A 16,491-nucleotide genomic window follows, 5' to 3' on the forward strand; every position below is an offset into this window, starting at 1 on the left:
AGTCTTTTAGATGGACCCGCTGGGAAAGCACCCCCAAATGCCACACACAATGTCCCCATTCAGCCATCAGAAGCCAGATTCATCATTACCCTAATTCCAAGGGAGGTGGGGGGGGGGATGACAAGGGAAAAAAAAAGGTAAACCTGGCTCAGGAGACCTGAAAGAACAACATCCTGCTTCTTCTGTGGCTAAATCCCAAAAATGACCTTGTGCCTCTTTGGCCGTATCATCTTTACCAGGATTTGGGAAGCATTTGGGGGCTGGGATCCATGGTCTGATTCATAATGATTTTAGGATTACCTCTTTCGAGGGGATGGATGTTAGAGCAACAATAAAGTCCCAATAAGAAAAACTTCTGGGACTGGAGAGGTGGTTCTGTAGTTAAGACAGCTCACTGCTCTTACAGAGCACCACAGTTCCGTTCCTAGCAGTCAAGTCAGATGGCTTATTCCTGCCTCTACTTCTAGCTCCGAGAAAACCCTTAGCCTCTAACATTCTTGGGCATGGGCACTCACATAGACAGGTAGATAACTTAAAATTAAGAAATTAACTTTTTAAGAGAATAAAAACCTCCTTCTGGCCAAAAGAATAGAATCTCTGGGGAGAACTAAAATTCTAGTTAAACCAGATCAACCTCTTGGCCAAGGGACTTGCCCTAAGCAGGCAGTCTCACCTTACGCTGTGCTCAAGAGATTGTCAGATAATTATTTCTTCAGTGAGATACTATACTTTGCCTTGCCTGACCTCCTGCCCCTTCCTAGCGCAGTCTCTTACAGAGCACAATAATACCGCTTCACACACTTATCCACGTTAAGTCCTCAGGGAACTATAACTTCCTTCTCTATCTCTGCTCTAACTAAGCACGCCTTCCCTAACACTTCCAATCTCCCCACCCACATTTGCAGATTTCTTATCTGTTCAGTAAAGCTCCCCCGTCCAGCACGTGACTGGTGTGTCACGTGTCTTGCTTCCATGACCGTTTACACAGCGCGGCTTTTCTTTCCCTTTCCTTCTCCTGCCTGCTTCGCTCTTCCATTATTTCTCCTCTGGGAAGCTGATGAGATTTATAGCTCCCTCACCCTAGGAGTATTTCTTTTAAACTCTGATAAAATTGCATTTCCTCCTTAGAAAAATAAAATATTTCTGCAACAGAAAAAAAAAAAAAAAAAAAAAAAAAAAAAAAAAAAACCTGGCATGGAAACAGAAGCTTGTAATCCCAGCACTTTAGAAGTATAAGCAGAAAGATCAGGAGTCTAAGGTCATCTTCTATCACATAGTGAGTTTGAGGATAGCACTAGGCTACAGAAGACCCTGCCTCAAGTATAAATAATAAATATTTTAGAAGAATTCTGACACAGGGGCACAGTTAAGTCGACAAAGTTGAGAGAGCTTTAGCATGCTCGTTCCCAGTGTAATATTACTGGCAGATTTCTACCAGACCAGCTGGCAAAGTTATCATCCAGGTAAAGTGTTGGACTTGATGCTTAACCCAGAGACCCAGAAAGTAGGAGGCACTGGAGTATCTGAAAATTATCACACTTATTAATGCTTTTTGTGTGCCCATACCAGTCTCTTTTACGTGATTTAGCTCTTACATTTTATTATCAGCTTGTCTACAGCTACTATTCTGATTTTAAAAATACATCAAGTGAATTGCTCAAGGCTACACAGCAAGTAGGGAGCAAACCCACTGGCCTCCTACCCCCCAGTGACTAACCCTGTGTATCCTGGTGTCTAGAAAACCTGAAGCTCGCAGCCAGTGTTACTTATCTCCCACCTTCATTGACTCTAGTTCTAAGGAGCCAAGCAAACAGTGGCAAAAATCCCTGCTCTACTTCTAATTATCTCAGAGCAGCGGTCATCACCCTCACACTCAGCGCACAGTACGTGTTCTCTCAGTAACTGCCAAAAGGTCCAGTTTCCATTACCGCAGTTTCTCCAAGTCCTGGTCTTCACACTGCTTACTCTCAGTTGTTTCTCCAAGACAGGACTTTCCATCATCTCTGGGAGGGGGATTATTGCATTCCCGGCTCCTTGTTCTCTTCCCTTGAACACAGGGGCTCCAAGAGGACCAACAATTCCAACCTCCATCAACCCCTCCTGTAATAGAAGAAAGAGGCTCTTGACGGCTGGAGAGCAGATGTCAGAGCTCAGTGCTATGCTTGCTGCTAATGTGCTTGCTGGGGATGTGAAGGTATAGATAATGGCCTTGTGAGATTTAAAAAGGGTGTATTGTAGGCTCTGCAGCCGCTGGATGTGATTCCTGCTGGGGTATTTTATTAGTACACAACCTTTGACCAGGCCTTCAAACTTCTTGTTCCTTTGTTATTCTGGGGTTTTCTGGGGGGGGGGGGGGTTGTAGCAGCCAGAATTACTCTACTCAGTGACTTGAAGAATCCATGTTCAGCCTGCTGTAGATGAATTCTTGCAGTATCTTAAGTGTGCTGGTGATTTTGAGTGTCAAAGTGCTTTCATGTACATTGTATCATGTACTTGCTTCTCCAGACAATAATCAAAGGACGGGGAAGACACATTACCGTTCCTACTGCATATTCCAATACTTGCTAGCAAAGGGTGCTTCCATTTGAACAGATCATTGAAAATCTTCATGTCTATTGAAAAATATCGACTAGTGGTACATAATACAAAATAGTAGAGATGTTCCAAAGAGCTCACTGTCACAAAGGCTAGCTTCTACAGAGCTGTGTTAAACACAAAACTTTATTGAGATAATCCTGAAAAGATGGAAAGATGTTTTAAACACAAATCTATTCTAATAGAAAACAGTCAAAGCCAAAATGGTGCCAGCTGAGCAAGAAGAGAAACAGCAGAAGACTTAGACCTCAGAAGCTACGATGTGGAGATGGAAAACCAATGGAGTTCAAACACAGCTTCACTTCTCCAAACACAAAATAGTGCATGTCAAGGACCAAAGAGAATTCTCTTATCCCTTGCAGTGAGCGAAAACCTATCATGCTGACCTGCTTGATCGCCGACAAGGACTCCTTGCTCACACGCTGAACCAAATGTGTATGGTTTGCACAGACACTGGCACTGTGTCTCCACAACAATAGCGAGGCCGCCATTCTGGCAAGGCCGGCAATGGCAGGGGTCAAATTCATCGAAGTACTCCTCAATAGCCCGCTTCAGGTACAGTCTTTTCACAGAGGCACAGGGCACCTCCTTGACCAGCTCATACAACGGCGCCAGCTACAGAGAAAAGAAGTCAGTCAGGACTCCGAGCATTAGGAAAGAGAGTGCTTCTTACTGTATGTACACCCGCCCCACTGAAACAAAAGCAGATGCTAGTCTTGCTTTCATTACAGTTGCCCCTATGTATGTATGCCTCCAGACTGTCCCCAAAGCACGAACAGAACCAAATCCTATATAGGCTGCTTCTTCCTGTTCATATGGACCTATGATAAAGTTCTCTCTCTCTCTCTCTCTCTCTCTCTCTCTCTCTCTCTCTCTCTCTCTCTCTCTGTGTGTGTGTGTGTGTGTGTGTGTGTGTGTGTGTGTGTGTGTGTGTGTGTGTATTGTATCCCTATGAATGACACATGTGGGCAGGTGCCCATAGAAGCAAAAGGAAGATGCCAGATATGTGCCAGATATGTTGGAGCTAAAATGACTTATAGGCAGTCGTAAGCCTCCCAACATGAGTAGCAGGAACCAAAGTGTGGTCCTCCAGATGAGCAGCCAGTGTTCCTAACTGATGAGCCTTCTCTCCGGCTCCCTATGACAGGGTGTGCTTTATCACCCAGGCCCAGCATGGGATTAACAATAATATTTAATAATAAAATAAAACTCATGAATTGCCCATTTCTGGAATTTTTTATTTAATATCTTCAGACACGGAAACTAAAGAAGGTGAAACCGTTCCAAGTGTGTTTCTTGTTTAAATTGGGAGAAAAGAGGAATTCACACTCGTTGCAACATAATCGACACAATCCTAGGAAAGTTTAAAACCAGATAGGGAATGAATATTACTTACATCTTGAAATGCATTAGTTTAAAAAACAGAAGCCAGAGAACATTCATTGTCTAGGTAATGGAAGACTGTTTCAAAGACAATGAGTTATCACCTCCATAGAGGACAGAAGAAAGGAAATTGTGCTTAAATTATAGGAAGGAAGGAAGTACAATTACACTTAGAATTAAATTTTCTGTCTCAGATTTAATACCTCTTTTCCGTAGACCAAGGCTCCCTCCTGAAGAAATTTAGAGCAGGGAAACATTAGTACTTTGTATTTGGTTTTTCAGAAGAAAACCGACTTTGAAGTCAAGGGTCTGGTTGCTAAATTTTAATAGCTTATGTGGGAACATGCTTTCCTACATTAAAAAAAAAAAAAGAGTCTCTGCCATCTCTGCCTTGCCAGTTTCTAAATTCTCCTGCACACTATTATGATGGCTAAATTCAAATTACCACAATAATGTTACCAAGGACGGGACTAGAAGGACACGTGGCAGCCGGGCTTGTCTGAGCAATGGCTTTGAACAGTCATAAGCTGGATGCTGTCTGTTCCTTCACTGTGTCCTTCCTTCTTTGCCAACCAGGAAGGTGGTACACCTGCAACAGTTTACAGTCCCTTGTGGGCAAAGGACATAGTTGAGGCTGTGAACAAATGTCAGCTTCCCTCCACTGCTAAAGAAGTTATGGGACCATGAAAATGGCTTTTCTGGATATGCTGAAATGCTGCCTGCTTTATTTGAGGTAAACAGTGTGTTATGGGTTCGTAAAGAGCTACTCTAGGTGTTTGTTTGTTTGATCGTTGTCTGGGATAGTGGCTAGTATAAAGAGAAGAGGTGGATTTGCTCTATTGGGGTTGGCATGGTAGAGGACAATGTGAGTGTTTTGCAGATTTTGCCTTCTCTTGTGTGCAATGGTGTCCACAAGGCGCACAGTGTGAGAGAACACAGACCCTCGCTGCTCAGGGTAGATGCACACACAACTCAGACCTCCGTGTTAGATAGCCACACTCACTCATCTGGTAAACTGGCTGCCAGATTTCTAATTGTTCTTCTCTGTGTGATCGTAAACACTGTAACACTTCCAGCACCCAAGGGGATTCAGGGTTTTCTAGGCAATGCACCTCATTCACCGTAGCACAGGTGCATTTTCTGATCATTTAGAATATATAAAGCCTTACATCCATTGTTATCAATGCCACCTCTCTTAAGTCAATATCACACCAGATCTTGAGTGTTGTTGCCTTCACTCTAATTTCCAGTATGGTCTTTGGTCTTCATTATATGAGTTTGTATAACTCAGGAGGGTTGGGGTTTTGTTTTGTTCTGTTTTGTTTTGAGGAGGGTCTTTGTTTTTATTTTGTTATTGTTGTTTGAAATACATATAGTATGTTATAAAATAATACACTTTAAAAAAAAAAAACACCCTCGGCTCTACCTGTCATTTGGTACATATGTGTTCCTGTAATTTCAGAGCCTATAAACTATAGCATAGGAAGAGAAGTTATCAGACTGACAGATGTAACAGCAAGGGAGTCTCTATGTATTCCTCTTGGAAAATATGTAACCCCTGCCCCAGATTACAAAGCAAAGAAAATATGATCAAGAGGCTGGCAAGATGAGTTGGCAGATGCAGGCACTTGCTCCACAAGCCTGACAACCTTAGTTTGGTCTTCAACACACACACAAAGAGAACTGACTCCACAAAATTGTCTGTGGGTCTCCACATGTGTGAGCTCACGTACATATATCACACACATACGCTGATAATAAATCAAAGAAGGTAAAGTTTTGAAAGAAAACATAATCCTATTTAGGGCCAAAGTTAAAATATAAACGTCGGGCTAGAGAGATGGCTCAGTGATTAAGAGCACTGACCACTCTTCTGAAGGTCCTGAGTTCAAATCCAGGAACCACATGTTGGCTCACAATATCCTTAATGAGATCTGATGCCCTCTTCTGGTGTGTCAGCTACAGTATACTTACATATAATAAATAAATCTTTGGGCTGGAGCAAGGGGGCAGACAAAAAAAGAGACAAAAAAGTATCTGAAGACAGCTCCAGTGTACTTACATGTAATAAATAAATAAATCTTTAAAAAATTAGGAAGCATTTAAAAAATAAAAATAAAATACAAACGTCCTCATTATTGTCTTGGGATTTACAGGGTGTGTAAGATTTACTGTTGATCTACAAATAAACTACATTGACTGTTTCTTATGATCATGTATATATTCATTTTACTATATAAAGCATAATTGGGACTCGGAAAATGATAATTGCAGCCAATTCTGTTTAATCACCTTGATGTAATCTCATTTTCCAACACAAGTAAACATGACTGCTCCCACTGCTGCGGGCAGTGCTTCACATACCTTTTCTTTTATGACTTGGGGAAGTCTGGTTACAGACCCAGCCCAGGAGGAATAGCGCTGCTTGTTTCCAGCAGGATTATCCAGGTCCAGGAAACTAAGGTCAGCTACAAAGCCAGAGTCTCCACCTCTGACCAATGGTTTTCCTCGAAGCAACCTGCCCTTATTTCCTAGAAAAGGAGGAAACAAGTAAAACGGATCAAGGTTAAGTCAGCATGCACAAATAAAATGAAATTGTCAAGTGAAAGTCCAAAGTCTGTCAGATGTTTTTTAAAAATCCATCAAACTATGGCGTCTTGAGAAAAGCAAACCGTAAAGACAATAGTACAAGGGCTGCCTGGATTTTTGGAGAATTTATACCATTCTATACAACACTACAGTAGTTATTATCCATCTAACATCCTTAGAAGACCCATTAAAATATACAACACCACTATTATATGGAAAGCAATCTCTGTGTAGATCCTTCAATCTTCGCAATTGCTTCACTGCTGCGGGAGCTATGACGACGGTGAGGATGAGGAAGGTATGGCAAGTCTCTACATTTTTCTCATAATTATGCCATGACTCTCAGTGGACATAAAAAATAGGATTGAAAAGAAAATTAGGTGACTGGGATATTGTTTAGTCGGTAAAGCATTTGTTAACCCCTGGGAAACTCTGTGCACATACCTACACCACATAAGATTAGTTGTGGGAGCACAAGCCTTTAATCTCAGCACTCACTCAGGAAGTAAAGCGGGTCAGAAGTTCAAAGTCACCCTCTACTACATAACAAGTTGAAGGATTGACTAGGATACCTTAGGCTCTGTCTAAATAATAATGGTAGTGGTGGTAGTAGTTGAAAAGGAGGAGGAAAGGGAGGAGGAGGAGGAAGGAAGAAGAAAGAGGAGGAACGACAGGCACTGGTGGCGCACACCTTTAATCCCAGTACTCGGGAGGCAGAGGCAGGAGGATTTCTGAGTTCAAGGCCAGCCTGGTCTACAGAGTGAGTTCCAGGACAGCCAGGGCTATACAGAGAAACCCTGTCTCTACAAACAAGAGAAGAGAAAAGAGAAGGGAAGAGAAGAGAAGAGAAAAGAGAAGGGAAGAGAAGAGAAGAGAAGAGAAGAGAAGAGAAGAGAAGAGAAGAGAAGAGAAGAGAAGAGAAGAGAAGAGAAGAGAAGAGAAGGGAAGAGAAAGTGGAAGAACGAGTAGGAAAAAAAGAAAAAAAACATCTCTAGACTGATATAGAGGATATCATAAAATTACTACTAGTTTTAAATGTTTTAGTTCAGTAATAATATCATGCATGCTTTGCAGAAGAATATCATTTGAAAAATCATACGTATATTAAAGGATGAAGTATCATGAAGGTGAAACTTACTTTCAAATAATTCATAACATAAAGCACTTGAAACACATGCTCAATGATGCTGCTAACTAATCAGTCAATTTTATAAACATGTGCATATGTGAAAAAAATGTCAGAAGAATAATTGTCATTTATAGGTAATAGGTATGTAAACAAGTACTGTGTTCTTTATATTTTTCTATATATTTGAAATTCTTTTTGATAAAATGCTGAAGATAAAACAGTTCAGGGTCTAGCACATTAACAAATTTTTAAAAGCTGTTAATTAACAGGAATACATTACCTAAAACATGAAAAGTGTTCTGAAAAGTTTGAATGCTAATTGAATTCCTATTTTCCATTTATGTGTCTCATAATTTTAGATGTATTTTTATCTCCACTAAAAATTGGTTCTTACAAAGGTCGTGACTAGACATTTCTAATCCTACAGATCACATTTTGAGTGATTTCCACTTCCTTTTTTGTAACTGTCCAAATTTTGCAATTCTGTCAAATGAACACACTGTACTTCTATAACGAGAAACTATGAAAGTCTGGTATTTTTAATAAATTACCTGAGTGCCTCATTTCCATCATTAACTCTGGTTTGATATGCAAATAGTAGCCTTTTAAATGCAGTATCTCACAAGTCCAAGCCCTCGGCTACTGCATCACCACCAGCTATGGTGCCTGCAGGTTTCTGAGCTCAGATTAGACCTAGAAGAGACTCTCTAAAGGAAATGCCTCCAAATCTCCATCTGTCACCCCACTTTCCCCAGTGATCTCCATGAGCAAGAAAGATTGGAGATCATCGCCTTACTGGCACACCAGGTTATGAGCAGGTTCTACAAAATTGGTGCCATTTTTTAATCATTCATGCCTCCAGACCCTGTGAACCCTCTGCTCTGGCTAAGGCATTCCTCTGAGAATGTATGGAAAGTAAAACAACAAAGAACCGTGTGTTTACATCTCACATCTGGTTCTTGCTAGCTGTGATCTCTGGTAGCCTTTTTGTATTCCAATGTGTCTGTGTATAAAATGAGAATATAAATTCTAAGCACTTTCTAGGTAGGAGGAGTGCACTGGTTAGCTTTTGTAAAGCACTTAGAATTATTCTGGAAGAAAATAAGTGCTACATGTTTATTAAGTGCAAACTAAAGTCAATGAGCAGAGCTCTGTTGGCAGTACCTCGAACACCAGATGTCAACATCTTCCAAGACCTTCTCTCTCAACCTTGGCATCCAGAGAGCTACTTTTCCACATCATTGGAATTGAGGGGGATAGTGGGATAGGATGGGTGGGAGGAGTATAGAAGGAATTAGAAGGAGGAAAGGAAAGGAGTGATGATTTAATTCTTCTTTGATTTTTTTAATGAAAAGAAAAAAACTGTTCTTCTTTGGCCACATCAATTCCCTTGAACAGAATGCTATCCCTGGCCTTGTCACTGCCATGGTCTTGGTGCCTAGGACCGCCCCCAAAGCTCCCTGCTTCTTCACTGAGCATCATAGCAGTTGACGCCAGCCTTCATTCTTATCTCTACCCTCATCCCCAAGAATATTTAAGCTCTAACTCTGCCAAAGCTGCAACCTTACAAAAGACATGGGAATCTGCTCTTGGCTAACTTGGCTTGGTTGATGTTTTCTAGCACTTCCCTGTTAGCCTCTCACTCTTTTTCTCTCTGTCTCTTTGCTTCTTACCTTAAAGGGTCATTTGTATTCCTCTCCTCCTTCTCTACATCTTATACCTATATAAACCATCACTTCTTTACTCCTGCGTTCAAACATCTAGTGGTGCCCAACAGCTACTGGAACCAAATTCAAATTTCTTAACATCACAGCTATATAACCTATATCAGCTGATCTGAATAACACTATCAGCAAAGTAGTAGGACACAAAAAAATAACACACACACACACAAAATTAATCAGTGGCTCTCCTAAATACAAAAGACAAAAAGACTGACAAAAATTCAGGGAAGCATCACCATCTATAAAATAAAATAAAATATAAACCATCTTGGAAGATCTCTAACTCTAAGCAAGCAAGTGAAAGATTCATATAGTAAAAACTTTAAGATGTTGAAGAAATTTTAAAAAATCACCAGAAGATAAGAACTTCCCATGTTCATGAATTTGTAGAAATAACATTATAAGAATGGCCATTCTACCAAAAGTGATCCATAGATTTAAGACAATACCCATTAAATTCCAACAGTCTTCCACTTCACATGAAAACATACATACACACACACACACACATACACACACAAATCTTGAGCAGAACTGTAGGACACATAGCCATTTCAGATTTCAACTTGTATCACAGTTATAATAATAAAAATATTATGATATTGCAGGAAAACTAATCTACTGATCAATGTAACCAAGCTGAAGATCTAGACATAATTCCATACATGTACAAACACCTGATTTTTTTCACAAAGAAACTGAAAAATATGTGCTAGAGAAAAGACAACATCTTCAATAAATGATGTTGATTAGAATGGATGGCTGCATATAGAAGAATGTAAATAGAGCTGTACTTATCATCCCACACAAAACGCAACTCAGATGGATCAGGGACCTCTACAGAAGGCCAGATACATTGAATCTGATAGGAAAAAAAAAATAGTGGGGAATAGCCTTCAAATGATTTTCACAGGAAAAGACTTTTTGAACAGAGTGCTGTTAACACATTAATAATTGTTAACAATTAATAAATGAGACCTCATGAAATGGAAAAGCTTCTGTTCAATGAAGGACCACACCATTCAAAAAAGTGGCAGGCTACAATGCGGAAAGATTTTTACCAATTATACATCTAATATCCAAAATGTATAAAGAACTTTTATAATGAACATCAAAAATGATTTTAAAATAGTATACAGAATTAGGCAGACAATTCTAAGAAGATGAAACATGTCTGAAAAACAAAGAAATGTTTAACATCTTTAGCTATCAGGGAAGTAGAAATTAAAACTACTTTGAAATGTCACCTAACTCAATCCAAAATGACCAAGATCAATAATTATTAAAAAAAAAAAAAAACAGAAAAAGAATGAACAGCTCTTGCTGGTGATAATAAACAGTCATCCATTGCTGATAGAAGCACAAACTTGTATAGTAACTATGGAAATCAGTGTGGGGATTCCTCAGGAAGCTGGGGATAGCACTACGTCAAGATCTAGCTAGACCACTCTTAGGCATATACCCAAAGAACTCTGTATATACCCAAAGGACTCTATACCTTACTATAGAGACACTTGCTCATCCATGTTCATTGCTGCTCTATGCATAATAGTCAAAAATTGGAAACAATCTACATGTTCATCAACAGACAAATGTATAATGAAAATGTAATCTATTTACATAATGAAATATTATTCGACTGTTAAGAAAAATTAAATTTACAGGTAAATGCATCAATCTAGAAAAATCATCCTTAGTGAGGTAACCCAGACTTCCCAAAAGACAAATACTGCATTTTTTTCTCTTACATGTGGATGTTAGCATTTCAGCTTTTGATATGTTGTGCTACAACCTGAATAATCACAGAGGTTAGGTGCCTAGTTAGGGAAAACAATAGGGAAGAGGGTCTCCCAAGGAAAGGGAAATAGAATGTAGTATTATGAAGAGATAAAGGAGAAACTAGAATAAAAGGATTAAATCGGGTGGGGGAAGAGAGAGAAGGGTAAGGGAGGGAATCTGAGGGGGGAAACGAACACCAAAGGCCATTTGAAAAAAAAAGCATAGAAACCTACAATTGAAGCTTCCTAAAATACACATGTGTATGAAAGGAATATAAATGGAACCACTAAATAACTGGGGAGAAAATGACCCAACTAGACATCTCAAATGTCTCAAAGTAACACCTCCAGTTCCAATTCAAGTAACATCTTGTTGAGTTGGTGCCCAAAGCAGCCCCATGGGAAAACACACACACACACACACACACACACACACACACACATTCACATGTCACAAGCTATTGCAAATGCCATGGGTTACTCTCCACAACATGATGGTAAGGCCCTACTACTGAATACAATGTTTTTATGTTATCAAGCATAGAGAATTTTATTGTACCTAAAATCTTTGCTCCTACTGACTGGCATTTATTGTGGTGCTCTGTAGACTACTAAAGGAGAAAGGTAATCACCAATGTCACTCAGCTTGCAGCCTACAACTGCAAACCACAAGCAAGTCTGGCGTAATAGTGGCACAAAGGTTATGGTAGTTATCAACCACTTCTTGGTTGGATTTAAGGCCCATCCCATGAGAAGGAACCTGTACCTGACACTGCTATCATGACTAAGAACCTGAAACTTCAGGTCTTGGCCTAACAGAAAACCTATTTTATCCTCTTAAAGGAACATAGCAATAAAATTACTCCTGATAACATTATACTAAGCACATAAATGTTGTTCAAAGCTCGTCAGAGGAGCTTCTTCTTGCAGTAGATGGGAATAACACAGAGACCCACAACTGGACAGTGTGCTGAGAGTGACAGACTTTGGAGAACTAAGTCCTATATAGGATATCTTTATCAAACTCCTACCCTGCTATCACAACCAAGAACCTGAAACTAGACAGACCATAGGCCTAACAGAAAACCTATTTTATTCTCTTACAGGAACACAGGGATCTATGAAAAAGAGGAAGTAGTAGACAGGTTGTAAGAACCAGCAGAAATTGAGAACTCCAATGAGACACGGTCTTCAAGAAACAGCAGGACTGGTGCACATATGAGCTCGCAGAGATGCAGCAACATGCACAAAATAAATCTACACAGGTTCAGGCCAGATGAGGTCCCATCAATGAGATGGGGAAGTGGACAAGTAACTTTCTGATCTGCTCCAAAAATTAGAACATTACACACTATTGTATCTTCCATTAAGAATTAATTTGGTTGGGGTAGGGGAGGATGCTGGAGAGATGGCTCAGCGGTTAAGAGCACTGACTGCTCTTCCAGAGGTCCTGAGTTAAAGTCCCATCAACCGTGTGGTGGCTAACAACAATATGTCATGGGATCCAATGCCCTCTTCTGGTGTGTCTGAAAACAGCAACTACATACAGTCATATACATAAAATAAATAATTTTTGAAAAATAGAATTAACTTATCTGGGCCTGTCATTCACTTGATAAAGAGACTATCCCTCAGGAAGGCTGGTTCACATTAAAGCATGCTAAAGAGATAGAAAGAATAATTATCCAATTGAGATAATGTACTTTTGCTTCACAGAAACTTGGTCTTTGGTGCAGTCTCTTACAGAGGCTCTCCCATACAGCTCTGGTACGTCTGCCTGCTTTTCTTAATCCTAACTCTAAAGAGCATGACTATTCTTTTGTCTTCTTTTCTATATGACTCTGGCTAAACAAACACTAAGCATGTTTCCTCTGGCACATTGGTGCTTTTCCACTCTTTCCCTAAGTCTATCCAACCACACATGTTCTACCATGTAGCTCCTTGTCCATGGAACATGCTCAAAAGGCATGGCTTTCTCTCTTCCTTTTCAACATAAACTCTCCTGTAACAGCTGCTGATTTACAGCCTGTCTTCCCTATTGCTTTCTTTCAAACTCTAATAATATTGTTCACAAGCTTCCTATTCAGTCCATTTTTAAATTTTTCGATGAACAATACTAGGAATCTAAAGAGGCCCTAATTTCCCTGTTACCTTATAGTGTATAACATGGGGGCCCCCTAATTTTCTGGCAACAAAAGGATCACTTGAGCCCACTGGTTCAAGTCTAGTTTAGTAACATAATAAGAAACGATATCAATAAAGTAAAATAGTACAATAATTAAAAAATAAAGCAAGACACAAAAATAACCAAATAGATCTCTTTTTTTAAGCAGAATACCAGCTAAAGATTAAAAGCCCTGGAGACCAAAACTTAATTGATTATAAGAATGATCAAAGCTAAACTAGTAATACAAATTGAACTCTTTCTCATTTACCTGAAGTTGATTTTTCAGTCTCTAGCTGTTTCATACATCTCTGATCTGCTGACGATGTAAAAAGAAACTGAAAGTCTGCAGACGAACATGCGTTATCCTGGTCTGACTGAAAACCTGGGAAGAAATGCAAAAGTCAAGTGTTTAGTTTCTGTGTTCATTAAAAACCTTCTTAGGTGTATAGCCAGGAGTAGCTTCCAGCTGCTGTGGTCCTTTGTTAAGACTAACAAAATACTCAGTTTCAAGAGCTCTCTCAGGGCAACATTCAGGATAGTTGGATTTTCTTATTTTTCTCCTATTAGCTTTGGCCGAAGAGAGGGTGGGGACAGGGCATCATCCCAAGTGTCACATAAAGGAGTAGCAGAAACTAAATACTTCAAAGAGATGTCTTTTATCCACTCATGGTCAGCTTCTTAAAAATAAAACAAATAGATGAACACAAGAGTATGGTTGCTTCCTACTCACTGGAGATTCTAAAAGCTGAACTATACAAATTAATTCCTAAACTCTTGGCCCAACTTACTTGACCTCTCTGTTAATATCTATGGTTCCTAATGATAGGAATTGGAAGCAAGACAGCCCTCCTTTGTATGCAGTTTGGTTGGGGATTACAAGCCTAAAGAAAATAAGATTTCTACATGCCCTGATGGAACAGGTCAAGAGTCAGCTCCAAGAGTGTTAAGGATTGACAATGAACTCTTCCTAAGCGTTGAGCTCAGGAACTAAAACCAGAAAACCCTGATGCATCAATAATCTATCCATGTGTTGATGCATATGAAGGCTGCTTTCATATTTTGGTATTGTAAAGGCTAAGTATATAGCACAACAGTAGAGCCTATGAGTCAGTGACTAGTGAAACCAGAAAGGTTATCAATAAATTGTTCATTTGATTATCCTTAAGAAATATTGTCTGATCTTGACAATAAATTCTGGAGAACATAAGGAAAAAAGAACCCTGCTCATTACTGGTGGGAATGTAGACTGGTATAGTCACAATTGAAGTCAAGATTCTACCACTCCTGGTACTCCTATATTGTAACCTCCCCCAAGTCTGGAGCAGGCTGAGCCAGACCTTGACCTTGCTGCCACTAAGGAGATTACCTAGGGTGGAGCCTTCCTCCCTAGATCACTCTATTGTTCAGCCACTGCCACTGTTCTTCAAGATACTGCTACCTGCTGGGAGGTCACTGAGCTATTCCATAGACTACACCCTATCCTGCACGTCATCACCTGCAGCTGGTTCCAAGCTCCAAGGATGAATTGGTGGGAATGGGCCTCCCCCCTACCCCCTTTATAAGCGCATTTGCCATTAAACATTTGAGCTTTGATCAGGAAACTTGACTTAGCTCCATTTTTCTCTTGTCTGCCTAGTTTCCCTCTCTTTCAGCTCCGGCCTGCCTCTCAGGTGTACCCTATCCATGTGTGCCATTGGCGGCTCGCAACAATCTGGCGCCCTGACCGTGACCTGAGGAAGGTCAGGAAGACACTGAAGGAACGCTGTTTTGTGTGGAGCTCCAGGGGAAGAAAAAGAATCAGGAAATTCGTATTGGGGCAAGGTGAAGCAACAGGTAAAGTGTTGCTGGAGGTGCGGAAAAATACGGGCTAAGATTGGAATCAGTGCTAACCCAACGCTGGATTCACTTAGGTCAGCAGCGAGTTATCGGAAACTAGGAACTGATCAGGCGGTTGTCCGCAGTTTTCAAAAACCTGCTTTAGGCAAGAGGAAAAAGGGTTTAAATTAAACAATCAGGCGGATGTCCGCAGTCAGGAGCTGCATCAGGCGGCAGAAACAGGGTTTGTAATAATAAAATAATATAGAGGAAAATGGATTTTGAAACTCTCCCACAGGCAGAGAAAATTTTCGGGGGACACACTGCCTTTTTCTCTCCGGCCCTTACAGCAGAAATTCGCTGCCCTCTTTGTGTTGTCTAACGCCTAGTCTAATGTCTGGTGCACCGGTCTGTTCACATGTTCAATTCATGTGGGTTCATATCTAATTGTCTGAATGACTGAATGTTCTGTGTTTCATGTTGGAAAATAAAGATGGCTAAAACTTTATCTGATGGCTCAGCAAGAGAGTGGCCACACACTTTAGCCAGGATCAGGCACAGCAGGGGAGCCACTGCTGGAAACAAGGTGCTTTTTTAATCTTATAATTATAGCTAGAAATTTTTGAAATTCTTTGATTGGTCTAAATTTATTAGACTCGTGTAGCCTCTTCATTTGGCTTTTTAATGGTCTTAGAGGTGTAATATGCTCTGCGTATCTTCATCACAAGAGTATTAGCTTATAAGTTATTGGGTATGATCAAATAAGTGTAACACTGGTTACTAGAAAGTTAGCTTTAAATTGGTAACCCAGGTTTGGAGTCTTTCAAACACGTGGCATAATGCAGGCCAAAAAAACTAGGCCTCCTAAGGATACTACTAGTTGAGATAATTTTTAATGTGATTCTTATCCTAGAAAGTAGAATTAAAGATAAGATTTAAAGCAATGCCTCTTTAATGAAGCACTGTCATGCAGTCATAGGTATAAACTGGCAGCCAAACGTTGCAACATGATAGTGAAGTTTTGATGTTTATTCTAAGGTGATAAATTGTTTTGAAATTGGGTTTTGCTTTCCCAAGATTGTAGTTATGGTCTAATAGCGCAAAAGAAACTTAAAAATTCTGAAATCTGGCCTCACAACAAGAGGAACTAAGCTCAGAGCAGCCTGTGCAGGGTCTGTGTGACTTTCTTTTGTCTTGCAAAAGGTACCTAAGGAAGCTCTCAAAACTTGCCTCTCCTTGCCTTCAGGGAATATTCCTTTTACCTAAAAGAGCACTGTTGCAGATCTAGCCAGATGTTGTTTTAAATAAAGC

The 16,491-nt window shown here is 40.0% G+C and overlaps 1 protein-coding gene across 3 annotated transcripts in view; it reads right to left on the bottom strand.

The window, feature by feature from the left end:
* The window catches only part of C7 (complement component 7), a 76,024-nt gene that overhangs the window by 21,203 nt on the left and 38,330 nt on the right, over positions 1 to 16,491 (bottom strand). For all 3 annotated transcript variants that reach the window (XM_030248274.1, XM_030248275.1, NM_001243837.1), the window contains 4 exons: positions 13,634 to 13,747; positions 6,343 to 6,509; positions 2,982 to 3,210; positions 1,929 to 2,100 (listed from right to left, as the gene is read on the bottom strand). In XM_030248274.1, the coding sequence (XP_030104134.1) occupies positions 1,929 to 2,100; positions 2,982 to 3,210; positions 6,343 to 6,509; positions 13,634 to 13,747 (682 nt within the window). The remainder of the gene's footprint in view (positions 1 to 1,928; positions 2,101 to 2,981; positions 3,211 to 6,342; positions 6,510 to 13,633; positions 13,748 to 16,491) is intronic.

Source organism: Mus musculus, chromosome 15 (genome assembly GCF_000001635.26).
Source record: "Mus musculus strain C57BL/6J chromosome 15, GRCm38.p6 C57BL/6J".
NCBI classification, from domain to species: Eukaryota; Metazoa; Chordata; class Mammalia; order Rodentia; family Muridae; genus Mus; species Mus musculus.